The sequence below is a fragment of the Schistocerca piceifrons genome, chromosome 2 (genome assembly GCF_021461385.2).
Source record: "Schistocerca piceifrons isolate TAMUIC-IGC-003096 chromosome 2, iqSchPice1.1, whole genome shotgun sequence".
NCBI classification, from domain to species: domain Eukaryota; kingdom Metazoa; phylum Arthropoda; class Insecta; order Orthoptera; family Acrididae; genus Schistocerca; species Schistocerca piceifrons.
Genome location: NC_060139.1, coordinates 417,568,920 through 417,596,476, shown reverse-complemented (window position 1 = coordinate 417,596,476; position 27,557 = coordinate 417,568,920). Strand labels below are relative to the sequence as shown.

Below are 27,557 nucleotides of genomic sequence, written 5' to 3'. Positions count from 1 at the left end.
TGAAATATATTCGAGAATAATTAAATGTCATTCTGTAATTTACGTTGACATTTTGGATTGTGGATTATTAAATATTTGGATATTCGCAGTTTCTTCTTAATTTTCGGCGAATCTTACTATAACAATTAGCGTGTTAAGGATGCATCAGAATATGTCCATAACAGGCCGATACCGTTGAAGTATGTATTTAAAATCCGATCGTGACGGTATGAAATTCGTAAATTAATTTATAATACCTTTTGTGACTGTCTTAATGCCAGTAATGTTTTTCTGACTGTATTAATGTCAGTGATGTGGGAAAGCAGTAGAGGCACGTAAACGAAACATTTGAAACGTGATTTAAAAGATAAGCCGTCAGATGCAGAGGCCTAATGAGTGGGCAGGGACAGAAGCATCTGTGAAATCCCCATACGAGTGGGGAACTTCTTTATGGGAAACGTCAAGAAGTAATTGGAGACGGAAGATGGAGAAACATACGTTGTGTAGAAAGATTCATTGATGTGTGAATGAAGCGTCAAAGGGTCAAAGGGCCCTCTAAGACCAACAGTTCGGCCACACACTCATTGCTCACCTTTATTGAGAATTTTAAAAATGTACCTTTGCAGAAACAAACTTTAAAATACTCCTAAGCGCGTCCAGGCAGCCAGCTGGAATTGGAGGGGTGTCAAGGGGTTGTCTGCCTATAGGCGCCTAGGGAATGTTATCTCTGTAAAGGTAATTTTTTAAAGTTCTCGACAAATCTGGACGGGTTTCCCAGGGTTGCTGCCGACATGGGAGGTCTTAGAGGGATTCTCTGCCATTTCATTCTCACATGTGTCAATGTTACACCTCTCCATGACCAGGCGACACAAGGGTGCGAAACAGGAGGACCGAATAAGCTTAAGCACCCCTAGGGGCTTCATATCACGGTTACGTTCATACGTTCATCAAATTATTCTGAACTGACGCTATAGGCTCCAACCTGTACACAACACTAAAAATTGCGGGTCGCGCTGCATGTTCAGGGGGGGGGGGGGGGGGGAAGGAGTAGCTGAGCAACGTCCCTAAAGAGGGGCTGAAATGTCTGGAGAAGTCAGTAGTTTCGAAAGTTCTCAAGAACGTCCTGTTGCTGTTCGCACTGAGGACTGTCGTTTCTGACAGCGGAAATCAACGCCCCAAGGAAGGGTGTTGTTTCAGTGACACTGTTCACGCCACTCCCTAAGGCCTTTTCAAGCATATTATGAAAGGCGGTGTGTCTGAATTTTTTCCCTCAGCCATAGATAAGAAAACCACTGATTCAATGCCGCGTGTCACCGTCCTGACCTCCATATGACAGGCGTCAAAACAAGGGTCAAATGTGGGTTAGAGGGGGTGTGGCGACTTTCCCATTGTGTGACATGTCGGCAGTGGCGGTGGGCAGAATTGTGGTAAAAGTTGGTGGCAACGTGACATCATTCACATAAATTTCTGAGCCTTGGCATTTTTTTTCTGCGTATGTGCACATCTTGCTGTTTGAAGCGTAGCGAAACCCTAGAGTGACGTAGCAGGACACCATCATTTTGCACTGCTACAGAGGAAGACTGTCGGCATTTTTGAGCTGAATTTCAGACTTATACGTAATAATGGGAGCCAATAACGCGGTTTCGAAGTAGTGATCCAGTAATTGCGTTGTGCAGTGCAGATTGTTGAGGTCGTTGAAGGTGACAGGGGTACAGTGAGGAAGGATTCTTATAGGAAAGGAAAGACCTAGTGACAGCGATTACACTTACCGAGCACAGTCTCAAAGTGGTTCTCCTTGCGCATGTCGTGGACGCCGATGTAGGAGTAGTAGTTGAAATGCGAGTCGAGCAGCTCGGGGCAGCGCCTCATCAGACTGTCCACGACGTTCCACTCCTCCTCCGAGTTGAGGACCAGCAGGTGGGCACCCTCCTTCTCACACTTGCGCCGCGCTTCTTCCCACGGCAGCGCCGCCCGGTGGAAGCGGTAGATGCCCACTCCGGGGAACACCTCGTAGTTGGCAGGGACCTGGAAACCTGCGGCACCGCGGACAACAGATGGTGACGACAAGGTATTCTAACAATAAGTAAAACCTACACCTGTAGTCATTTCGCAGCAGTGCGTTAAATGGAGTATCCTAGCACAGGCTGCAGTGTATACCTGGTACAAGTAAAATAATAATTCCAATGCCAACGAAAGCAGGTGCTGACAGGTGTGAATATTACCGAAAATATTAACACGAATTGTTTACAGAAGAGAGGAAAAGCACGTAGAAGTCGACCTTGGGGTACATCACTTTGGTTTCCAGAGAAATGTAGGTACATGGAAGCTAGTAATGATCCTACGGTTTATCTTAGAAAATAGGTAAAGGAAAGACAACTCTCCGTTTATAGCATTTGTAGACTTGCAGAACGCTTATAACAATGTGTACTGAAATACACTCTTTCAATTCTAAAGGTGGCAGGAGCAAAATACAGGAAGTGAAAGGCTGTTTACTATTTGTACTGAAACCAGACGGCAGTAATAAGAGTCGAAGGGTATGAAAGGGAAGCAGTGGTTGAGAAAGGAGTGAGATAGTTGTAGCATCTTCCTGATGTTGTCCAAGCTGTACACCGAGCAAGCAGTAAGAGCAACGAAAGAAAAATTTGCAGAAAGAGTTAAAATTCTGCGAGAAGAAATAAAATCTTTGAGGTTTGTCGATGACATCGTAATTTTGACAGAGACAGCAAAGTTCTTGGAAGAACAGTAGAACAGAATGGACTGGTGGATAAGATGAACATCAACAAAAGCAAAACAAGGGTAATTGGATGTAATCGAATTAAATCAGGTGATGGTGAGGGAATTCGATTAGAAAGCGACACACTTAAAGTAGTGGGTAAGTTGTCAAGGTAGAGAGGATATAAAATGTAGACTGTCAATAGCAAGAAAGGCGTTTCTGAAGATGAGAAATTTTTTGACATCTTATATAGGTTTAAGTGTCAGGAAGTCCTTTATGAAAGTATTTGTATGGATTGTAGCCATGTATGGAAGTGAAACGTGGACGATAAACAGTTTAGACAAGAAGAGAATAGAAGTGTTTGAAACGTGACTTTGAAGAAGGATGCAAGGCTGCTTAAGATTATATGGGCAGCTCAGGGAGCTAATGAGGTGGTACTGAATAGAAGCCGGTCGAAGTGGCAGTGCGGTTCTAGGCGCTGCAGTCTGGAACCGCGAGACCACTACGGTCACAGGTTCGAATCCTGCCTCGGGCATGGATGTGTGTGATGTCCTTAGGTTAGTTAGGTTTAACTAGTTCTCAGTTCTAGGGGACTAATGACCTCAGAAGTTGAGTCCCATAGTGCTCAGAGCCATTTGAAGCACTGAATAGAACTGGGAAGAAAAGATACTTGTGGCACAACGTGACTAGAAGAAGGAATCGGTTGACAGGGTACATTCTGAGACATCAAGGGATCACCAATTTAGCACAGGACGGAAATGTGTTGGGCTTGGGTAAAAATCATAGAGGGAGACCAAGACATGGATTCAGTAAGCAGTTTTAGAAGGATGTAAGTTGCAGTAGTTATTCAGAGATGAAGATGCTAGCACAGGAGAGAACAGGATGGAGAGCTGCATCAAACCAGAAGACCACCACCACAACTACTACAACAACAAGTATAATACGTTGTGCTGAATTCTGTGACAAAACGATGTACAACCTGGTAATATTTAGCAGAGATACTCTCACGTATGAGCCAGGAGATTTGATTCCGGTTATAGAAGTATAGGGAACGGTTTGGGAGCACCTGTACACAGGGTGTCCCAGGAGGAATGGTTTACATTTAGGGATATAACAGCAACAAGCATTCAAAGCAAAATGCTTCGTGTGATCACTTGCCCTATTCCAAATCGTTTTCGAAACAGAACGCATTTAATCTATATTGTTATTTATTTTCTGTATCCCTTAGTGCATTGTCCCGTTTAGACATGGGCACATTTTCAATAGTTACATGCAATTTACAAAGTAACAACTGAGAAATTATATTTTTTAACATATTCACCTTGGAGGATTAATGTACACGTCATATCAACTGTTGTACACTTTACAACATATGCTAATATATCCCACTCTCAGCTATAATTCGTTTGAACAATCTTGGGAGAACATCTTGTGTTCCTTGTCTGAGTGCTTTTGCATGTTGCGTAATGAGGCAGTAGCGTTCATGACGTGACCAAGCAGTTCGTCACCCGTACTCACGTTTCGTTTGTAAGCCTAAGACTTAGAGAGATATTTATTCATTGATACCTCATTCCAAAAATATCTCGCTAGAATAAAGCGTCGAAGAAATAGGGCGGGTAAGACACATAGGTCCGCCCCACTCGCCCAAAACTAAATGTACGTTAAGTGTATTCCACCTCGGAAACCATTCGGAATATGCCACATAGCCATATAAAGTTTTTGTTGCATCAAATGAGATCCGTCATATAGGCCTACCTCAATATTGACTGCTCGTCCTGGGATATCCTGTATATTATACAAGGTGTTTCATGTACTATGACCATCCCAAATAACATTTTGTCCCGAAACAAAATAAAAAATGTATCAAATAAATGTTGTTAAACTACAAGAGGAACATTAAGCAGCATGGCAGCCTTTCTTGTATCTTTGTTCGTCGCGAAGGTATGAACAGCAGTGCGTCTTTTTTAAATGGCAACTTATATTTTGTGGGTGATTCGCTTCCTCTCCTCAAGACTTGTTCAAAAACGTATCACAGTCTACCATAGACGCAAATATGTCTTTAGTGTGCTACAAAAGCTCATAGTTCAGATAGCGGGTAAACGGGAATGTAAAGATGTATTTAAGAAGGAATATGACATCTCTTGGTACATATGTAAGCACATACCAGTTTTGATCAAATACGTACAAAGCCACATGCGTCTACGAACAGACAGATTTCCCAGTTTGACTGATAGTGAGATTAAATTTTATATTCAATGATCGTAAGACTGGAGAAATGGTTCCATGTTCCATAAAAGTGGCGTTTGTGCTTGTTAAGCAACTGCATTAGAGATTAACCCTTGCCAAAGACAGAAAAGAACTTCACGTCACCAAATGCGCTAAAATCAGAAAGCCACAACGTACTCTCAATACAAAAATTAAAGGTACACAAAAAGCAGTCTAGGAATTTTCAAGTATTTTCTACCAAACTTTGTAAACGTAAAAAACATCCAACGAATATAAAGAAGTGATTATATTACCATATTACGAAAGTAAGGCACACGCCTGTTTTCCAACTACTGAATTCTTGCCATCATATGTATAAAGAAACACGGAATAAGAACTGATATCAGTTATAAAAGGACTCTAAAGTTAAAGAACAACATGATATCAGGATAGGGAACTGTGTGCAGAACTTAACGACAAGGATTTTCACAGAGTTCAAATCGGTCCTTAGGGATACGTTAGCAAGGGCAGGAATTCTGAGATACTTTATTAACGAACAGGATAAAATAATGCTACTTCAAACTTCGCAGATTTACTTTCACGATAACAGTACAGTGCACATGGCACCACAAATTCAGAGGAGGAACAGAAAGTATTTCAGAGTGTTTCAGTACCGTTTCTCATAGGTGACTGAGAAAAGCTCTGTCGATATTCATATATCCAAACGAAATCAGTGTCCAGAATGATCGTAACGGAAATCAGAAATCAGACAGGCCTAAGTCCAGAGAATCGTAGATGTAACAATGAAACACAAAAATTTGTTGTAGCAATACTTGTAACACATGTGCGAATTCAAAATAATCAAATATAGAAGCAACGCAGACAAGTAATATAGAGCAGACGAAGACGAACACGGAAAAGTTGATGTTTGGAGTCATAAGCCGGATCACGCCTGTACGTTGCGAGTAGCACTTTTCGAGTAGCTGCTAGCAGTGACCTGAATTAGACGTCACACAGAGAGTTGGTGACACCAAAGATGCTCTCAGTGCACTGAGATTGGTTGGCTTGCTCAGAGCCACCAGAACTGAGATCTAATGACATTACAGCCCCGAAATTACTGTATAATATTTGTTTTATGTAAGTAAAGATTGTAAATGAAAGCCACTAAGATTGCTGCTCACACCTACAACAGCGTGCAAATAAACTGAGAGAAGACGATTAAACTTTACCTGTGCACATTTATTTGTATATGTATAATGCAGTTGCTAGCTTAATGAATATTAATAAATAATGTGTCCTTTAGCTTTAATAAGCTTCTGAACATGTTGTGGCATACGTTCGACCAGGTAAGGTAAATTTTTCTTACTACTCTGTCATGAGACCATACTTTTACCACATATACTACTATGCGTTCTCTTGTTGAACAGCCGGCCGAAGTGGCCGTGCGGTTAAAGGCGCTGCAGTCTGGAACCGCAAGACCGCTACGGTCGCAGGTTCGAATCTTGCCTCGGGCATGGATGTTTGTGATGTCCTTAGGTTAGTTAGGTTTAACTAGTTCTAAGTTCTAGGGGACTAATGACCTCAGCAGTTGAGTCCCATAGTGCTCAGAGCCAAAATTTTGTTGAACAGACCATTTTACCAAGACACCTCACAATTTTGCACCAAATCTGCATGCGATTTATGTCTGGTTAGTTACCAGATCACTGATGCACATTAATGTTGTTTACCTACGTGAACTTCTTGACTGCTTTAGGAGTGGGATAAGGAGCCAGATAATGTTGAAATGTTCCTTCCTCCGCCCTCTGAAACGGTATGTAGGAATGGCACAATCCTGTGCCTAAGGATTTCGACGTATTTGGCTTAATTCATCATGCCATCAACTGGAACTAGTGCCTCAGGGCTACTTGCAAAGAAAAAGCCCTAAACCAATATCGTGGAATGGTAAAGTCTGTTTAAGGTGCTCAGCTCTCCGGACATCATGAGCGCTTTTCCTGACAGCTCTTACTCTGTATCCTTGAACACTAAAATGTTACTCTTCATTGGAAGTTAGACATTTATAATCACTCTAAGTGCAAGATTTATATATTTAGGAGCATGCCGGCCGTTTTTGAATCTCTGCTGAAGATGGCTAATGGGAAATATGTAAAACCTACAGGAAGATGTGTCATTCATGTGGGTATAAGTGTCCACACACAGCCCTTAGAATTCGTCGACTTACAAGAGTGTAGTCATCAAGTAATTCTCGGCTGGGACTTTTTGAAATCTTTTTAGTCAATTATAGATTGTGGTTGCTCGAAGACTATGCTAGACGAGATGAGATACTGTGGACAGGAAGATGCGCATCAGAGTGTGTGGAGAGTGTGTGTGCTGCATGAAGTGATCATTCCTGCAGTCAGCACTAGAAAGGTAACTGTCACGTGTCATGCCATTCATCAACCCATGGATCTTGTAGTGGAATGTAAGAGAAGCATACCACTGAAGAATAGCTAGGTCATCGCAGCCTCTGTTGCCTCGTTTAAGAACGGATTCGGTAAACTGTGGATAGTTAACTATCGCCGAGAACTACAGATCCTTCCAAGACACATGTGCGTGACAAACGTTGAGCCGTTAATTACGGAACATCTGAGCGTCATAGAAACCTCCCATGCCGAGTCTCTGGGCGAGACAAACTCTTCTAGCTCGACTATCACCAGATGTCAGTAAGGAACAACAGAAGAAGGTCGACACCAGTGGTGCTCATCAGGAAGAAGGGTGGCAGTTGACGCTTTTGTGTTGATTACAGGAAGCTGAATAAGGTAACTAGAAAGGACGTTTGCCCTCTTCCACGAATTGACGATACCCTAGACTGTCGAAAGGGGGCTAAGTTTTTTTCAACCATGGACATGTACTTGGGATACTGGCAAATCAAAAATGGTTCAAATGGCTCGGAGCACTATGGGACTTCACAGCTGTGGTCATCAGTCCCCTAGAACTTCGAACTACTTAAACCTAACTAACCTAAGGACATCACACACATCCATGCCAGAGGCAGGATTCGAACCTGCTACCGTAGCAGTCACACGGTTCCTGACTGCGCGCCTAGAACCGCGAGACCACCGCGGTCGGCACTGGCAAATCGATGTAGGTGAGGCTGATAGTGAGAAAGCTGCATTCATCACCTCTGAGGGCCTATATGAGTTAAAGGATGATCTTCTAAGTCACCTGAAGTGGACAATGTGCCTTTGTTATTTAGATGACATTACAGTGTTCTCAGAGACATTTAATGAACATATAAAAAGACTGAAGGCTATTCTTAAGTGTCTCCAACAAGACGGACTGAAACTTAGTCCATGAAAGTGTCGTTTTGGAGCCAAAGAAATAAAAATACTTGGACACCTTGTGTCAAACGAAGGTGAGTGGCCAGACCCAGAAAAGGTGAGATCTATAATGGAATTTCCTACTCCTAAAAGTACTAAAGATGTGAGAAGCTTCCTCAGATTATGTTGTTATTAACGTCGTTTTATCAAAGACTTTTGTATCAAAACCAGGCCACTCCAAGAGTTGTTAAAAGCCAGTGCTAAATTTATCTGGGGTGGTGCTCAACAAAATTCTTTCGATGTGATGCAAAAAGCTCTTACGACTGTATGATGAGAGAGCACCTACAGAACAACACACAGATGCCAGTGGGTATGGGATCGGTGCTGTTCTGGTGCAAATTTCGGATGTAGCCTGTGCTTCTAGGACACTCACAAAAGCCGAGAGAAACTACTCAACTACAGGAAGAGAATGTCTTGCTGTAATCTGGGCCATGTCCAAATTTCGACAGTATCTCTATGGAAGGCCATTCACAGTTGTTACAGACCATCATTCACTTTGTTGGTTGACAGGTCTTAAGGATCCAACAGGACGACATGGCAGGTGGGCACGACGTCTTCAAGAGTATGACGTTACCATAGTGTATAAAAGTGGAAGAAAACACCAAGATGCCTACTGTCTCTCAAGAAACCCTGTGCAAGACCTTGAAGACTTTTATGAAGGCAGTGACTGTCTCGGTGAACTCCAGGATCTCTCGGCTGAGAGGGAGAAGGACGCCAAGATATCTCAAATTATGCTTTCCTTAAATCGGTCAGAGGATGTGAAAGGACAATTTAAGGTGGTTAACGGATTACTTTGCAAGAAAAACTTTGAACCGCTTGGTAAGAGGTGGCTACCAGTGATTCCTAAACACGTGCGCTTAGATGTTCTACAGAAATTCTATGACACATCTGAGGCCGGACATTTAGGATTTATTAAGACATACGATAGAATCAGCAACAGATTTTTCTGGAAAGGTTTATTTAGGAGTGTCCATCACTATGTGTCGCGCTGTCGTGAGTGCCAGAGGAGAAAGGCAGTTCCTCAGAAACCACCTGACAGACTCATACCAGTTCCACCAGCCGAAACGCCTTTCCAGCGTGTTGGGATTGACCTCCTCGGACGATTTCCAACGTCTGCTAGGGGCAATAGATGGATTATTGTTTGCACTGATTATCGGACACCCTATGCCATTACAAAAGCCGTGAAAATAGCCGAAGCATTCGAGGTAGCCAAATTCATTGTAGAAGACATAGTATTAAAACACGGTGCCACATGGTCGTTAATTACGGATCGAGTGAATGTTTTTCAATCTAATCTTATGACAGAGATTAACTGTCGGTGCAACTTACTCATCACATGATGACTGCCTACCATCCACAGTCCTAAATAAACTTGGTCAGAAAAATCTCTTGCGGATTCTATCTTATGTCTTAACTAGCGGACCCGACAGACGTTGTCCTGCATGACATTTCAAGCGATTAAGATATTAAACGCAGTATGAAATGAAAGAAAAATAATATAATAATTTCATTATTCTTTATTTTTAAATAACATCAATATTTCTAAAAACAATTCGTTATAATCAATAATGTCTGTTTAATTTTATCTTAATGCGAGTTGATGAACAATATTTTTAGTCAATTCCTGAGGAGCATAAATCAATAAACTTGATGGTTTCCCAACGCGAGAACACACCACATATAATTGGCCATGTGAAAAGACCAGATTTTCTAGATCCAACCTACAAATCGACATTGTTTGACCTTGTGACTTATTAATAGTCATGGCAAATGCCAAGCGAATTGGAAATTGCAGACGTCTGAATGGAATGGGTGAGTCTGACAGGATAATTTGGATTCGTGGCAGAAGAACAACTTCACCTTCAAATTCGCCGATCAAAATTGTAGCTTCAAGAACATTGCCCATAATTTTTTTATGACTAATCTTGTATCGTGGCATAGCTAAGGTGCATTTAAATTCCGAAGTAAAATGATAGGTGAGCCAATTTTTAATCGCAGGTTATGTGGTGGCATTCCTGGTAAATCCAGCGAATTCAAAATTTCAACAGGACAGTTGACTGCTTCGTCAGGATCGGTAACAGAGTCGATCGATTTGAGCAATATCTCATTGCCGGGCAATGACTGTTGTATTTTGAAGTTAATAGCGTCAACATCGATATTTTTGCGGCTAAAATAGCTCGTTCCCGAAGCCACGCACTGTATTATCTCTGCGTTGGATTCGTTTATCTCGACGTTCCAATGCGTCGCCAACCATAACAACTGCAACTTCATTAATGGTCGGTGCATTTTATCGGCTTGCGTGCTGCCCAGATGGTACTTTGTCTGATGTGATGACGATCGTATAGTTGTCGTTTTGCAGTCTGTTTGAAACGGTATTGAACTGGACCAACTGGTTGTGATTCTGTAAAAACGGTTCTAAAATACCCAAAATTTCTCGCTCCTCCTTCTGCTCGATATGGTTGTACTGGCAGCGTGCGGCCAGTCTTTGTCTCAATGCATTAGCATGTCTGATTGCAGACTGGTTTCTTAAATTTTCATTGTCCGTCAGTCCGTCAATTGATCTTCTGCCGATCTATTTAACCGACGATTCTGGACTAATTGTGAATTCCGAGTCCGCCGACTAATATTTCCTCCTCGTCCACGAAGACGTGGCATTGTTTTATGTACGTAACTTTATGTGAATATAACACACTTAATATTCATTGAAATGCGACACCTAAAATGTCCAAAGACACTGTACAAAGAAATTAAAATGGCAAAATAACCAAGTACACATAATATAATACACTCAAATGAAAATATCGAAAAATAAACGAAATCCTATGCACGTAACTTATATCTGAATATAATACGTTCAATACTGCACACAAAAATGCAACGCCACCTACCGTGCTGATTTAAGAATGTTAATTTTCCAGGCCCCAACTTGAATGCATTCACAAAAGTTCATTCAAATCGATCCAGCCGTTTAGTTGCAGTATAGATAAATAACCTAGATACCGACTGCAGCGCCATCTTCCGGGCAGATTTGTGAATCTAAACCATCCAGGTCGCCACCCAAACACAAACAACAAAATTCATTCAAATTGGTCCAGCCGTTTAGGAGGAGTTCAGTGACATACACACGTACAGTAGAATTATATATATAAAGATAAATCCTAAATGTCTGGGCTCAGGTGTGTCATGGAATTTCTGTAGAACATCTGAGCGCATGTGTTTAGGAATCAGGGGTGGCCACCTCTTTCCAAACGGATCAAAGTTTTTCTCAAAAGTAATTCATTAACTGCCTTAAATGGTCCATTCACATCCTCTGACCGATTTAAGGCAAGCATAATTTGAGATATCTTGGCGTCCTCCTTCTGCTCAGCAGAGAGATCCTGGAGTGCAGGTGGAAGTCAGTCCTCGCCAGACCACACTGCTATCGCCTGGACGGGTTTACATCGATTCTAGGTCGGTGGTCATAATGTTCTCACTGATCAGTGTATGAGCTTATCTCAATTAATTTGCAGACTGCTGTAGATTACGTTTATGATATTTATTAGCAGCGATTGGTACAAACCGAGTTGGAACGTTTTCTGAGCAAGCGAAGTGTACAATTCTGGCCAGTCGGAGTGGCCGAGCGGTTCTAGGCACTACAGTCTGGAAGCGCGCGACTGCTACGGTCGCAGGTTCGAATCCTGCCTCGGGCATGGATGAGTGTGATGTCGTTAGGTTAGTTAGGTTTAAGTAGTTCTAAGTTCTAGGGGACTGATGACCTCAGAAGTTAAGTCCCATAATGCTCAGAGCGGTTTGAACAATTTTTTTTCAAAATTCTGCAACCAAAATCTCCGCAAGCTAATCCATTGTTGTCACAAATGTGTCACATCGAAGGACAAAAAACAGAGCGAGACTGAGTTTCATGGTATAATTTAATAATTTCGAATTAGTATCTAAAATTTTACGACTATCCATTGTGCATGCAACGATCTTCCTATTATTTCTGGATCCTCAATGTCTTACATGTTACTTTGCGAAACGTCAGGAACCGACGAGTCTTGAGCAAGCTACATGAAAATACAGGATGCCGTAATACGAGCAGAATATGAAAACTGTAACCTTACCAGTGTCCTGTAGATTGGTGACTTCGATGTCGCCAGCCTGGTCGGCGCAGTACTTTGCCTCGTACTCTTTGCGTTCTTTTTCCACTCTCTCTCTTTCCTTCTCTTCTGCTGTCTTCTCTGCCTCGTCAAATCTTGGCCCCAGATGTGTGAATTCGTAGCTGCCGTAATCCTCGTAATTGAATGTGTACAGCATTTCCCCGGGATCTTCCGTGTTCACCGAAGTTGTTGATGACTCAGTAGTCAGTGGTAGCCTCGTTTCCAATGTCGCTGCAGTAGTTGTAGCAGGCGTCGGCGCCAACCTCTTGCGAATTGGTACCGGCACCACTGGATCGTCTGTCAGTGTCAACTGAAACCGAAGGAACTCTTAAACGTGTTTACTCGTTTCGTGAAGCTGCTTCGTTAATCATGCAGTAAATTAACAAATTAGCCTCATATCTACACTGAAGAGCCGAAGAAACACTGGTACACCTGCCTAACATCGTGTGCCCTCCCCCCCCCCCCTTTCCTTGAGCACGCAGGAGTGCCGCAACATGATGTGGCAGCTACTCGACTAATCTCTGACATAGTGATGGAGAGGCTGTCCATAAACCCGTAAGAGTTAGAGGGGTGGAGATATCTTCGGAGCAGCACGTTGCAAGGCATCCCAGATATGCTCAATAACGTTCATGTCTGGGGAGTTTGGAGGCCAGCGGAAGTGTTTAAACTCAGAAAAGTGATCGTAGAGCCACTCTCTAGCAATTACTGACGTGTGAGGTGTCGCTTTGTCCTGCTGGAATTGTCCAAGTTCGTCGGAATGCACAATGTACATGAATCGATGTAGGTGATCAGGCAGGATGCTTACGTACGTGTGACCTGTCAGAGTCGTATTTAGACGTATCAGGGGTCTCATATCACTCCAACTACACACGCCGCATACCACTGCAGAGCGTCCACAAGGTAAAAAAATTCCCCTGCTGACATGGAGAGTGCATGGATTCATGAGATTGTGTGCATACGCATACACGTCCATCCACTCGAAATAATTCGAAACGAGACTCGTCCGACCAGGTAACATGTCACCAGTCATGAAAAGTCCAACTACGGAATTGACGGGCCCAGACGAGGCGTAACGTGCACTCATCAAAGATACACCAGTAGCCCTTCAGCTCCGAAAGCTCAAATCGATGATGTTTTGTTGAATGGTTCGCACGCTGGCACTTGTTGATGGCCCAGTACCGAAATTTGCAGCATTTTGTGGAAAGGTTGAACATTTGTCACGTTGAACGATTCTCTTCAGTCATCGTTGGTTCCGATCTTGCAGGATCTATTTCCGGCCGCATCGATGTCGGAGATTTGATGTTTTACCGGATTCCTGATATTCACCTAACACTCATGAAATGGTCGTACGGGAAAATTCCCACTTCATCGCTACGACGGAGATTATGTCTCCCATCGCTCGTGCGCCGATTATAACACCACGTTAAATCTTGATAATCTGCCATTGTAGCAGCAGTAAACAATCTAACGACTGCGCCAGAAACTGGTCATATAGGCGTTGCCGACCGTAGCGCTATATTCTGCCTGTTTACGTATTTCTGTATTTGAAGACGCATGCCTATACCAGTTTCTTTGGCGCCTCAGTGTATAAAATACTATTAATTGGAAAAATATAGCGCCGTCCGTTATGACATTTCGATATGCACGGGAAATTCGCTTGTTGGAAATACAATTAACCTATCACACGATGATTCCTCTTACACTACTCCGTTTAGCCGTCGGTTTATTACTGATTGAATTCTCTGACGGTGCTTGGCAGTATATGACAATAATATTAATAGGAAACACTGTCCCGATAAACTGCAGATATTCATCAGGATGGTGCTTCCTGTTAATATCGAACTTTTTTGTAGTAGCAACGACCACGTGTGATCGCAACAGCCAGCCGCGTGTGAAACATTCTGGTCCGTTTTGACAATATGCGGCGGATACATGCAAGGAGAATTTGCCGCGTTCTCTATACGACATTTGCCAGGTAGCGCTGCCAAGTAAGCCCGGAAGAAGTACAGTGTTTCCAAACTTACGATTCCCTTGGTTCTGGTGGTTTGGTAATTAAATTCACGTGCTTTTTACAGCCAATTATATTTCCTTTACACCAAGCAGATGCCAGAATTTATTGTTAATGTCGTGATCATTACCTGTACGAATAAGTAAGTTGTACAATTCTTCTAACTTTTCTGTTACGATCTACAAAAAGTATCATTCGCTCCGCTAATATTGAGTTGCGTAGGAAATGGCGAATATATTTTCAATTCGTTTCAGAATTATCTGGATTTTCGCAAAATACAAGATGGCAACGGCTTGGCTACTATTGCGCGGCCAATGATAACATAACATTGTATTCTAAGAAGTTAAGCCATGGGAGAGTGGACCAGTGCTGTGGCGTGTTTTTGTGTAGCGAATGAAGTCATCCTGAATAGCTTAGTAAAGGAAGAACCGCGACAGCTGTTACATGATCCTTTATAAAGCATAATTTAATAGCTGTTGCAGTTCTTCATTTGACAAGATGTATTTCTACAGCTCTGGTTGCCCGGATTATAAAATGTTCTGTACCCTCAACGTATTATATGAAGGAATAGCTACATTTTTCACCTACAGGAGCCGCTTCAGCTGAGTCATTAATCTGCATAACGTACTACGTATTTATAACAAAATTCAGATAAAGAGAACGTTTGAGAGCCAGTGCATAGTACTTCGTCTAAAATATAATCTGTTTAGTTAGAAAGAGTTTAGTTGGTGAAAAATGTAAATGTCTACATACTGGCATTAAAATTGAAACGTTATTGTTTTGTATAATCCTGTGAAAAAACATGTCATGGTACTAGCAACAGACTGAATAATTTTGTACCAGCAGTCCACCCTAGCTTCGCACGAGCAGCGTAGGTATCTGTAACCGGGCTCCTTGTCTGGCATAGTGGTAATTTCGTTTTCGGGTGGCTGTATAGAGATACGATTAAAGCTCACACAACAACGTTAGATAACTGAATGACGTTCCTCTGAAACAATTTAAGCAGCACAGTATAGTGCAGAAGGAAATTGAAAGTAAAACACAACGAGACACACAGAAACTATTCATTCATTGAGAATAAGTACACTGAAGTCACCGCGATTTATAGTGGTCCCTTGGATATTACAAAATGCAGGAGAGGGTTCTTAATAGGGTGTGTGATCACCACGGACGGCAGTCTATCCTCTGCAACGTGCTCCCGTGCAAACGATAAGGTTGGTAAGGAGTCGGCCGCACGGGATTAGCCCAGCGGTCTCGGGCGCTGCAGTCGTGGACTGTGCGGCTGGCCCGGCGGAGTTTCGAGTCCTCCCTCAGGCATGGGTGTGTGTGTTTGTCCATAGGATAATTTAGGTAAAGCAGCGTGTAAGTTTAGGGACTGATGACCTTAGCAGTTGAGTCCCATAAGATATCACACACATTTGAACATTTTTGGTAAGGAGCTCTTGTGGTGGGGCCTACCACTCCTCAACCAACGCTGTCGACAGCTAGTGGATAGTCGTTTGTGCATGCGGAGGTGTTGTAATACGTCCACCCAACGCTTTCCACATGTGCTCGGTGGCATTTAAGTGGAGGAAATGGACAGGCTAGTCCATTTGCCGAGTATCCACTCGTTCCAAGAGCTCCGTTCTGGTCGAAGAATCGAACGTCCTGTCACAAAAACTACTTACCAACCCTGTGGCCAGTGTGACAACACGTTGCCGACGTTCAGTGGACCAACATAAATCGTGTAAGTATTATATTTGAATAAGTCATTTCTGTTCGTCACACTTTGTATTTCTTTCAGTTGCCTTGTACACTAAGCACCAGTTCTTTCTGTGTGTGGTCCAAGTTTCGTAAAGCTATGCCCCTTGCAGTAACATCATGCGAAAGTTACTTACGCCCATATGTTTGGCACATCAGTACACAGGGTGGCCCATTGATAGTGACCGGGCCAAATATCTCACGAAATAAGCGTCAAACGAAAAAACTACAAAGAACGAAACTCGTCTAGCTTGAAGTGGGAAACCAAATGGCGCTATGGTTGGCCCGCTAGATGGCGCTGCCATAGGTCAATGGATATCAACTGCGTTTTTTTAAAAATAGGAACTCCCAATTTTATTACATATTCGTGTAGTAAGTAAACAAATATGAATGTTTTAGTTGGACCACTTTTTTCGATTTGTGACAGACGGCGCTGTAATAGCCACAAACTTACAAGTACGTGGTATCACGTAACATTCTTCCAGTCCGGACGGTATTTGCTTCGTGATACATTACCCGTGTTAAAATGGACCGTTTACCAATTGCGGAAAAGGTCGATATCGTGTTGTTGATGCGTGGCTATTGTGATGCCAACGGGCGTATGCTGCTCGGTATCCTGCACGACATCATCCAAGTGTCCGGACCGTTCGCCGTATAGTTACATTATTTAAGGAAACAGGAAGTGTTCAGCCACATGTGAAACGTCAACCACGACTTGCAACAAATTATGATGCGAAAGTAGGTGTTTTAGCTGCTGTTGTGGCTAATCCGCACATCAGTAGCAGACAAATTAAGCGAGAATTGGGAATCTCAAAAATGTCGGTTTTGAGGATGCTACTTCAACATCGATTGCAGCCGTACCATATTTATATGCACCAGGAATTGCATGGCGACGACTTTGAACGTCGTGTACAGTTCTGCCACTGGGCACAAGAGAAATTACGGGACGCTGACAGATTTTTTGCACGTGTTCTATTTAGCGACGAAGCGTCTTTCACCAACAGTGGTAACGTAAACCGGCATAATATGCACTATTGGGCAACGGAAAATCCACGATGGCTGCGACAAGTGGAACATCAGCGCCCTTGGCGGGTTAATGTACGGTGGGTCATTATGAGAGGAAGGATAATTGGCCCCTATTTTATCGATGGCAATCTAAATGGTGCAATGTATGCTGATTTCCTACGTAATGTTCTACCGATGTTACCACAAGATGTTTCACTGCATGACAGAATGGCGATGTACTTCCAACATGATGCATGTCCGGCAGATAGCTCGCGTGCGGTTGAAGCGGTATTGAATAGCATATTTCATGACAGGTGGATTGGTCGTCGAAGCACTTTACCATGGCCCACACGTTCACCGGATTTGACGTCCCCGGATATCTTTCTGTGGGGAAAGTTAATGGATATTTGCTATCGTGATCCACCGACAACGCTTGGAAACATGCGTCATCACATTGTCGGTACATGTGCGAAAATTACGGAAGGCGAACTACTTGCTGTTGAGAGGAATGTCGTTACGCGCATTGCCAAATGCATTGAGGTTGCCGGACATCATTTTGAGCATTTATTGCATTAATGTGCTGTAACTTCATGCGTTCTCAGAAATGATAAGTTCACAAAGGCGCATGTATCACATTGAACCAACCGAAATAAAATGTTCAAACTTACCTATGTTCAGTATTTTAATTTAAAAAACCTACCTGTTACCAACTGTTCGTCTAAAATTGTGAGCCATACGTTCGTGGCTATTACAGCGCCATCTATCACAAAGCGAAAAAAGTGGTCCAACTAAAACATTCATATATCTTGACGTACCACACGAATATGTAATAAAAATGGGGGTTCCTATTTTTAAAAAACGCAGTTGATGTCCGTTTGACCTATGACAGCGCCATCTAGGGGGCCAACCATAGCGCCATCTGGTTTCCCCCTTCAAGCTAGACAAGTTTCGTTCTTTGTTGTTTATTCGTTTGACGCTTATTTCGTGAGATATTTGGCCCGCTCACGATCAATGGACCACCCTGTATAAAGACGAAAGTAAGCGACATATTGCCGACCAGCCGCCGTGTCATCCTCTGCCATTTGGTTGCGGTATAGGGGGGCATGGGATCCCTCCCGACTTTTGTTGACTTTTCATACCTTAGTGCCGCTACTTCTCTTTCAACTAGAATTGGCTCCACGAGGCGGACTGCACCCCGCACCAGTCTTCCCACCAAGGAACAATCACAGGCAGTACCGGAAACTGAACCCGAGCCCTCCGCATGAGAATCAGACGCGTTGATCACTCGGCTTTGGAGGCGGAGAAGAGTCAGTTATAGTAAAACACCGTCGTGGAAATCAGTATAAAGGCACGGATATGTGTAGGAAAATTAACGTGGTGGGTTGGAATAGTTGTGCGGAATGTATATGCCGTAGTATGAGATCCAGTATACAGACGATGACAATCCTGTGGTATCACATTTGATGTCAGTAGTAGAGTATATAATAAGAAATCAACGATCCAGGTAATAGAGAGTGGAACTCGGCATAAGGATAGTCGCTTTGTGTGGTGTTAATGTGTGCGTACATCCCTTTACTGCAGACAGGAAACAGAAGTCTTTGGTGACATGGTTTGTTATGTATGTAAGCCACGACTGTGACAGTGCTACGCGGAAAACAGTTAGCACGTGACGAGAAAGCAAAAATCGGTATACGCATGTAAATTGGACCCTCTAATCGCCAAGAACTTCAACGATTGATGTGCAGTTATTGATAATTTCTTTAGATTGGACACGCGGTATGGACACAACGGAAAATATCGTCAAAGTAGAAAATTATCTGAGGAATTGAAACGGTTAATTTTCGGCAAAACAAGAGCCACAAACCTTTATTCTTCTCAGTTTGGCCGGCCGGTGTGGTCGAGCGGTTCTAGGTGCTAGACTGGAACCGCGGTACCGCTACGGTAGCAGGTTCGAATCCTGCCGCGGGCATGGACGTGTGTGATGTCTTTAGGTTAGTTAGATCTAAGTAGTTCTAAGTTGTAGGGGACTAATGACCTCAGAAGTTAAGTCCCATAGTGCTCAGAGCCATTTTAACTATTTTTTCTCAGTTCGTTGGCGAGTCACAGTCGTTAGTAACTGCCAGACGTGTACGACAAAATTGTCAAATTACAAATATCTTGCATTCAAGAAACAACTGCAGAAGCCGCTAGAAACACTTGAATATTAACAGGCCAGATTGGAATTTACTGAAAAACATATTTCATGGTCTGTAGAATGAGATAAAGTTATCCTCAGTGAAGAGAAGAAGCATAATTTAAATATGATTGACGTGGTTCGAGAACACAGCAACACGTAAGAAACCAGAAATTTTGGTGCGGGTAATGTTATGATTTCGGCAGTCTTCTGTGCTAAATGTAACTCTCGCATTGCTGGCTGAACGATAAAATGAACTTTAACATGTACACTGCGATGTTAGAGACAGAATTTATTAGAAGACATAGGGGACGAAAGTCCAATGTTTGAAAATATATAGTATCTGCGTATGTTTTTGCTAAAATGGAAAAGTGTTTTGAAGAGAACGGATCGATGTCTTTTCCTGACCTGTACGTAACCCGAATTTAAGCCGCATGGAAAATCTTTGGGGAACACTTGCAAGGCGTGTTTATCGAAATGGGAGGCAATTTGATAGCGTATGTGAGCTGAAAAGAGCAATACGAGTAGTGTGGGTGACAATGTCACTACAAGAACTGCAAACCCGAACAAAATCAATGCCGTAGATAATTTTTGAGGTGCTTACGTAGAATAGGGGTTGTACAAAGTACTAACATGTAAGAACACAACAGGACAGTGAGTGCCTAAATACCGGTTTCCACCCAGGAAATGCAATCGATTTATTTCGTTACTCGTGCTACAAAAGAAACTATGTAGTTCCACCATGACTGTTTGTCTTATACGTATCTACTGTCTTGATAATAAAAACGACGTATGAATACATCAGTCATCGTACTACTACTATTGCACAACCCTTGCCTTTATACTCGTATGATTTTCACTATTGTAAATTGCCATAAGACTAGCAGTCGTCATACAGGTAATAAAATTAATAACCAAGTGGGTGTTGAGGCGGCGTTTTCGTTGTTGTTTCTGCTAATTTTTGTAGGATGTGAGGTCCGCCGGTTCTGCAAAACACCATTTTTTCTCAGTACTACAATTTTAACTGCAAACACGGTCAACACAAGGACCTGCAAATCCAAATGATGAATATCTACTGATTATCTTTGCTTACGATTTCCAACAACTTAAACAAACTCATTAAGTGCGTAATTGTGTAAAAACCACTCACTATTATAATTGCTTTTTGTTACGGAATGACACTTTGTCTAAACTAAGTAATATCCAAAGTGTTACTGTAGCAGGATACGAAGTACATAAAGCCTACTACTTCAGTGTCCCAAGAATTGTCAAGAGTGTTACGGCAGCTTGAAGCATGTTAGACGGCGTGCGTTACCTTGAGGGCCGCGGAGACATCGCCGCCGCAAAACGAGGAGCTCTCAAGGCCGGCGCAGGAGCTCTCGGCTGGAGAGAACGCGCTGCACGCCAACAGCAGCGCTGCCACAAGCTGGCCGGTGAAATACATGGCTCAAAATCTCGACAGCACTTGGCTTACTGCCGTGGCACTGAAACTGGGAGTACGTTACGGTTACTAAAGGTTTCCACGATTTGTTAGAAAACAAACTAAACTACTCACTAAACTCTAGTCGTACTTAACACTCAAAGGCACGAAACATGTGCGGTGTTTACTTCAAATCAGATCATTAAGGAAGTAATGATATGGGAGTCCCAATATACACTCTGAAAAAGACGCACCCGATGTAATTATCCTAATGGGACACAAGGAACACCCGCAACTCAGAATTACACCAGAGGCTGAATATATTGCAGTTCTCTGCGCTCGGTGGTAATACACAACGTTCTGTACTAGTCCACCGCAGCGTTCGGGGACACAGAACGAACTAATAACACCTGAATATGGGCGTATAAGAGCCCGTAACTGGTCGTATTCTAAATAAAAGACCCTTACAACTGTAGCTGTATTTTCAACCTCTGGGCCGGCCTGTGTGGCCGAGCGGTTCTAGGCGCTTCAGTCTGGTTCGCGTGACCGCTACGTCACAGGTTCGAATCCTGCCTCGAGCATGGATGTATGTGATGTCCTTAGGTTAGTTAGGTTTAAGTAGTTCTAAGTTCTAGGGGACTGATGACCTCAGATGTTAAGTCCCATAGTGCTCAGAGCCATTTGAACCATTTTTCAAAAAAATATTCAAATGTGTGTGAAAATTTATGGGACTTAACTGCTAAGGTCATCAGCCCCTAAGCTTACACACTACTTAACCTAAATTATCCTAAGCACAAACACACACACCCATGCCCGAGGGAGGACTCGAAAATTAGAATATTTTTTATATTCACCCCAACGTTACTTTTAGAGAAAAGCAGCGAACCGTGAATGCATTAAGTTTTCATTTATTTACATATTTTATATTATGTTTGATTCCATATGTCTTGAACCTTATATGCAAAAGGCTGTGGTAGTCTTTTAATTTTTCAGTTTTTTTTTTATTTCTATCTCCATTGCTGTACATAATAGCAATAAAAAACCGAATATCGGACATAAAGCTACATAGGGAGGAACGATCACCACGATGAAATAAGGGAAATCAGAGCTCGTACAGCAAGATACAGGTGTTCATTCTTTCCACGTTCTATACGAGATTGGAATAATAGAGAATTATGAAGTTGGTTCGATGAACCCTCTGGCAGGCACTTGAATGTGATTTGCAGATTATCCATGTAGATGTACAGGTTATTTCAGATCAGCGTTATTTTGAGCGATTTTATGTCAGATTAAACTGGAGATGAAAAAAAACCGGTATAACCGAAAACCTGTTATTTAAGCGATATCCGGCATCCCTGAGACACTGACCAATGACCTAAGTAAAAGTGCTTACAGTAGTTTAACTGCAGACTAGTTGAAAATGATAGAAATGGAACTAATTAAGTAGAGATTGGTCACCAGGTAACAGCAAAAGAAGAGGCAGAAATGCCACAGATAACATGGAAAGTAAGCCGGCTTATAGCATGTAGAGGGATAGAGATGAGAGAGAGAAATGTGAAGAAATTAAATATTAGTGATTGTAGAAAAAGTCGAAAACGTTTACAGGAAGATTAAACCTATTTTTGAAAAGGTAAAATGTAAGGGTCTTAATTAACGACATGCAAATGTGAACCATTATCGGTAAACCCAGAGGAAAAAAAGATGGCTGGAGTGTGTCGAATACCTATACGATGGCGAAGGACAGTCCCAAAGCACGTCAAAAGTGGAAAAAATATATATGCTGTCAGAATATGACCTCTAAAGAGTTGGGTTCAAACGGGTCAACAGGCAACGATGCTATTCCTCTGCAGCGTCGGCAGTCTGTTTGCGGATAGGCAATAGTGGATGATGTCAAACTTGTGTGAAACGGGTGTGTTACCATCAGATTTACAGAAAAGTGCTGTCATCACGTTGTCAGAGACGACAAATGCAGATACATATGAGAACAATTAGGCAATTAGTATGTTTCCAAGCTTGTAAACTCTTAACCAAATCCATAAACAGAAAAACAAAAATGGTACTGCAGGAACAGCAGTGAGGACTGAGGAAAGGAAAAGGTACCGGAAAAGCGTTTGTCTTTACACTCTGTAATGGAAAGAAAATCAGTATAACGTCTTAGCATTTGCGAACCTGCAGAGAGCCTCAAACCATGTAAGGTAAATTGAGATGACCCAATCCTGAGGAGATGAGCGTCTGGATATGTATGAGATGAGTGAGGTAGAAGATCTACGGAGATCAAGTGCGAGAACCAAGCTTGAATGTCAAGATCGTTCTAAGAGAGTGTAAACTAGGATTAGAGTTTGTCACCACTATTATTCAATTTGTACTCCGAAAATGTAATAAGGACACTGAAAAAGAAAAGAAAAAATATTAAAGGTGTAATGGAACCAATACCAACTCCAGGATTGACGGATGGCGTGGGTCTTCTGACGGAAACTAAGGACTTAAAAGAGATGTTGAATGGATTGCACACCGCACTTATCAAACAAAGTACGTGGGTTGCGGATAAATAAAAATTCTGTGGATGTTTTGTGAATTGGAGAAGCAAAACATCGACTTGCTCAAACGGTTCAAATGGCTCTGAGCACTATGGGACTTAACATCTGAGGTCACCAGTCCCCTAAACTTAGAACTACTTAAACCTAACTAACCTAAGGACATCAAACACATCCATTCCCGAGGCAGGATTCGAAACTGCGACCGTAGCAGCCGCGTAGTTCCAGACTGAAGCACCTAGAACCGCTCGGTCACCGCAGCCGGCCGACTTGCTCAACCGTAAAATTGAGAATAAGGCAGTAACGCAAGAAATAAAACAATTCTTAGCTTTAGGAAGCAAACTGTATAGAACGACCTAAGCTAGGACATAACACATGTAGATTAATATACTGTGACCTTTTTATGTGGAGGATTCTGCTAAGGTAAAATATTGATATGGCATTGGCACTGAATTACAAGATCACTTTTGCACATAGAGGGGGGAAAACTGTTGTATCAGACGAAGGGTAGATAACATATAATTTATGACATACTAAGTGTGATAGTTACGTATAGAATCTATATTGTACGGACACTCTGGTGCTTTCCACAAACACATTAAGTGGTATAGACCGTGTAAAAGACTATATTGATTGTTGTGGTGTTTTGAGGTACTTACAAAATGTAAGGCGTCTACTTTGTACTTGGATTACTAAAAGTATAAAATTGAAGGTCTGAGATGAATGTTTTCTGTAAGCAGATCCCGCCGCTGTGTTTTAACTGCCATCGTTTTCCGTAGATGAATATTCAGGCAAGCATTCACTTTCGGGTCTGCAATCTCTTCTCAAGAGATAAAACATCTTTTGCTGACTCGAAGCACACTGCTTGAGAATGGTCAGTCAGCAGCTGCATTTTATTGAAGAAAATTTGAAGAATTTTTATTTTGTCCGTCTCAGTTGCATGAATATACAACTTACTGCTGCAGCGGTTACCGGTTTCGGGCTGACTCGCCCATTCTCAAACAACACACCTTTCTATTAACCGTAGCTAGTTACACAAGATGGGGCCAAAAGTCGCAGACTCCTTCATATAAGAAAGTCAAACTACGAGAAACAAGTACGCTCATTGACATGACTGCCTGTATGTCTACAGCTTCACCTGAATGACCCAATCAAACTTGATTGTGTGGCTCTTGCTCCTGAATAAATCATCCAGTTTTTCTGAAACTTATAATTAGTTTGTTTGTACATCTACATCTAGTTCTACCATACTCGGCGGGCATGTCTGCATTTTTGACGTTTAATGTAGCTTCTGCATGCATTTTTATGATTTCTGCTAATGTCCGCATTTTTTGGTTTTGGAAATTATGACCTTTCGAAATTTGTTTTCCTCGTGTGTTATCAAAAATCTGTATGCCTTTTACTTCAGTTACTGAATTAAATTACTTGTTATTCGCTTACAGTCGATCTACTATACTTTTGAAACCGAAACAGCGATTTGTATTGCTTAGAATCAGTCTTCCGATCTGGATGTTTAGGCTATCTGACTATATGGATGCAATCATGAAGTAAACTTCCATGTTTTAAGTGGCTTGATTTTGCATATTAAAACTGATGGTGAGCGTTTTGATCAATTTTAAAATTTAGAAATATTTATAACCATATATAATGAATAGTCCGAACCAAGCCTGAAGAAATGGTGCAAGTACACTGAGTCGTGTAGTAGTGAGGAACAGTTAACTGTATCAATTAAAACTGTGCTCTTATTCTTTGCAGTGCCAGCCCTAGACGCTTGTGTTGAGCGGTTGTTCTCCTTAATACAGACACAGTGGACAAAGGAGAGGAACTGACTGACGATTTAATCTGGAAAAAGGGTAGCAGGGGCGAAATTTAATTTGAGACATTTGAATTGTAAAATCTTTTTTAAGTATTTGTGTCAACAAAATGGTTCAAATGGCTCTGAGCACTATGGGACTTAACTTCTGAGGTCATCAGTCCCCTAGAACTTAGAACTACTTAAACCTAACTAACCCAAGGACATCACATACGTCCATGCCCGAGGCAGGATTCGAACCTGCGACCGTAGTGGTCGCGTGGTTCTAGACTGAAGCGCCTAGAACAGTTCGGCCACATCGGCCGGCATTTGTGTCAACAGAATGCACTTTTAAAAAAGATTCGGTTTCATGAAAACCACACGTAAGACGTGGGCTCTAAAGTAGTGTAGGTATGTGTGGTGCGTCCAACAGTTTTATTTTTTGTTTGTTTCTTATTTAATAAATTTAAAATATATAAAGTGTCCTTTTTTATCCTAAAATTTAGAAAGTGCCTTTTCTTTTTGCATTCCGAAATATCGTAACTACCTGCATCACATCTACCGATATCCATCCCATCTGCATAATTCGTTCTGTATGAAGCAATTTGTACGTTTAGGCACCAAGCCGTCGTAACCACTTTCGGTTAACAACGCGGTGTGTGGTTTCATATGGGCGAGTCAGCTCGTAACGACTGTAGCAATAAATTGTATACTCATGCAACTGTGACGACCAAAGTAAGAATTTACAAATTGTCTTCAGTAAAACATCTTTATTGCACCCCCCTCCCACACCCACCCACACCCACCCACACACACACACACACACACACACACACACACACACACACACACACACACACACACACACCAATATCGGCATAAACGTTCCCGCGTAATGTTTGGATGGAAATTCCGCATGGATTCCGTACCCTTTAGATATCCGTAATTGATTTGTATTTCGTCACGGTTGCAACACCGTAGTGGCATCGTTATTTGCCTACATTTGATGTAGTAGATAAATTGTAAAATCGTAATGGCTGTTGTTTATTTCAGTAGTGACACGTCGCTGGATGCATTTGCATCGTTGAAAGGTGAACATAAAACAGGAGACAAATACATTCTTTCCGCATACGGTAAATGAATAACTGAAAGCAATGATCACTGTCAATGATAAAATCCGCTACGGCTGTAAATATTATTTATTTATGAAAAAGCAAAGTAGTATCCGGTTTCAGGATATACGTCACACCTTCAGGTGCATATTAAAATGTGAGCCTACAAGGATGGATAACTAAGGTTAAAATGGTTTAAAATATGTTAAAATAGTGCATCCCTGGCACCTGACATCCAAGAGAATATCCTGTTCAGTCCTATGTCTGCCAGAAAGCCTCTCATAGACAGCGGTCCGTGCTTAGTGGCGTGCCACACAAATTTGGGTTGGGTGTCGTGCTGGTCTGATGGGTGTCATGAGGCACTGTGTTAGAAAAACCACCCATCTTTCATGCGGAGCCATGTGTGGCGCGTCCGTAAGGCTGCACCGTTGTCCTCCTTTGCAAGAGACTTCCCCGAAGACCTAGAATTGAAGACGTTATTCTTTCGCAAGTCATGTGCCAGGGATGCTCTATTTTAACAGATTTTTAACTTATTTTAACTTTAGTTGCGCATTCTTATGGACTCATTTTAGATGCACCTGAAGATAGAAAACAGTAGGATATTACAATTGAGAAAGAATAAGAGTGGTGGATGTCCAGTGAAAAGGAACGAGAAAGCAAAGAGTCTGCGTATGGTGACGGGGCGACTGCAGAGCTGGTGGAGCACTGCCAACACAAATACAGGCAGCAGCTTGTGGTGGACTGAACTCTAATGAAAGCAGCGCGGCGCGTAACTTACTGGAAGCTATGGCTGCAGCGGCCGGTCGTCAGGGAGTCGCCGTGGTCGCCGGCGCGTGTGTCGGCTGCCGGCACTGGCGCTGCAGGTGCTATTGTTGCGGTGACGGCGAGGGATTAGAGGCGTTGTCATTCGCGGCGCCGCCGCCAGCTGCCCCTGCCGGATTAAGCGCTAAGCTCTTCCCTCGCCGCGACCCCGCCGTGCATCCGCCCGCCGACTGCCGCGCAGTAGGACGGCCGGCCGAGGCGCACGCGGCGGGCCCCCTCCCGGCCTCGCAAGGACGCAGTGACGCGCGTGCCGACAGGTTTCTGGCTGTCTACCTGGCATTAAAACGCCTCTCTCTTCCGCGAAACACCAGCGGCGCTCGTCCGCGTTTCACGTCACTCGACGCTAATTCTTCCCGCTTCCCTTAGCAACTACGTCAGTGGAAAATGTAATCGTACTCGTTTTCCACTGGTTGCCTCTCAAGCAAGACGACGTGGGATGAAGACGTTTCTCAGGCCCTGGTTCTAAATATTGCACTACGTGTATGGAACAAAGCTGCAGAATTTGAAATAAAAGTAAGGCGACCAGTTAGGAATAATCGTACACATAATGAGTCGCTTTAAG

General features: G+C 42.6%; 1 protein-coding gene across 3 annotated transcripts in view; it reads right to left on the bottom strand.

The window, feature by feature from the left end:
- Window positions 1–27,179, bottom strand: part of LOC124774992 (hemolymph lipopolysaccharide-binding protein-like) — a 44,304-nt gene extending 17,125 nt beyond the window's left edge. Inside the window, exons 1-4 of one of the 3 annotated variants that reach the window (XM_047249741.1) lie at window positions 26,952–27,179; window positions 20,631–20,799; window positions 12,354–12,699; window positions 1,749–2,012 (exon numbers count right to left, since the gene is read on the bottom strand). In XM_047249741.1, the coding sequence (XP_047105697.1) occupies window positions 1,749–2,012; window positions 12,354–12,699; window positions 20,631–20,759 (739 nt within the window). In that variant the 5' untranslated portion in view covers window positions 20,760–20,799; window positions 26,952–27,179. Of the gene's footprint in view, window positions 1–1,748; window positions 2,013–12,353; window positions 12,700–20,630; window positions 20,806–26,951 lie in introns of all 3 variants that reach the window. The other 2 variants (XM_047249740.1, XM_047249742.1) reach the window with 2 other exon arrangements.
- Window positions 27,180–27,557: the final 378 nt, after the last annotated feature.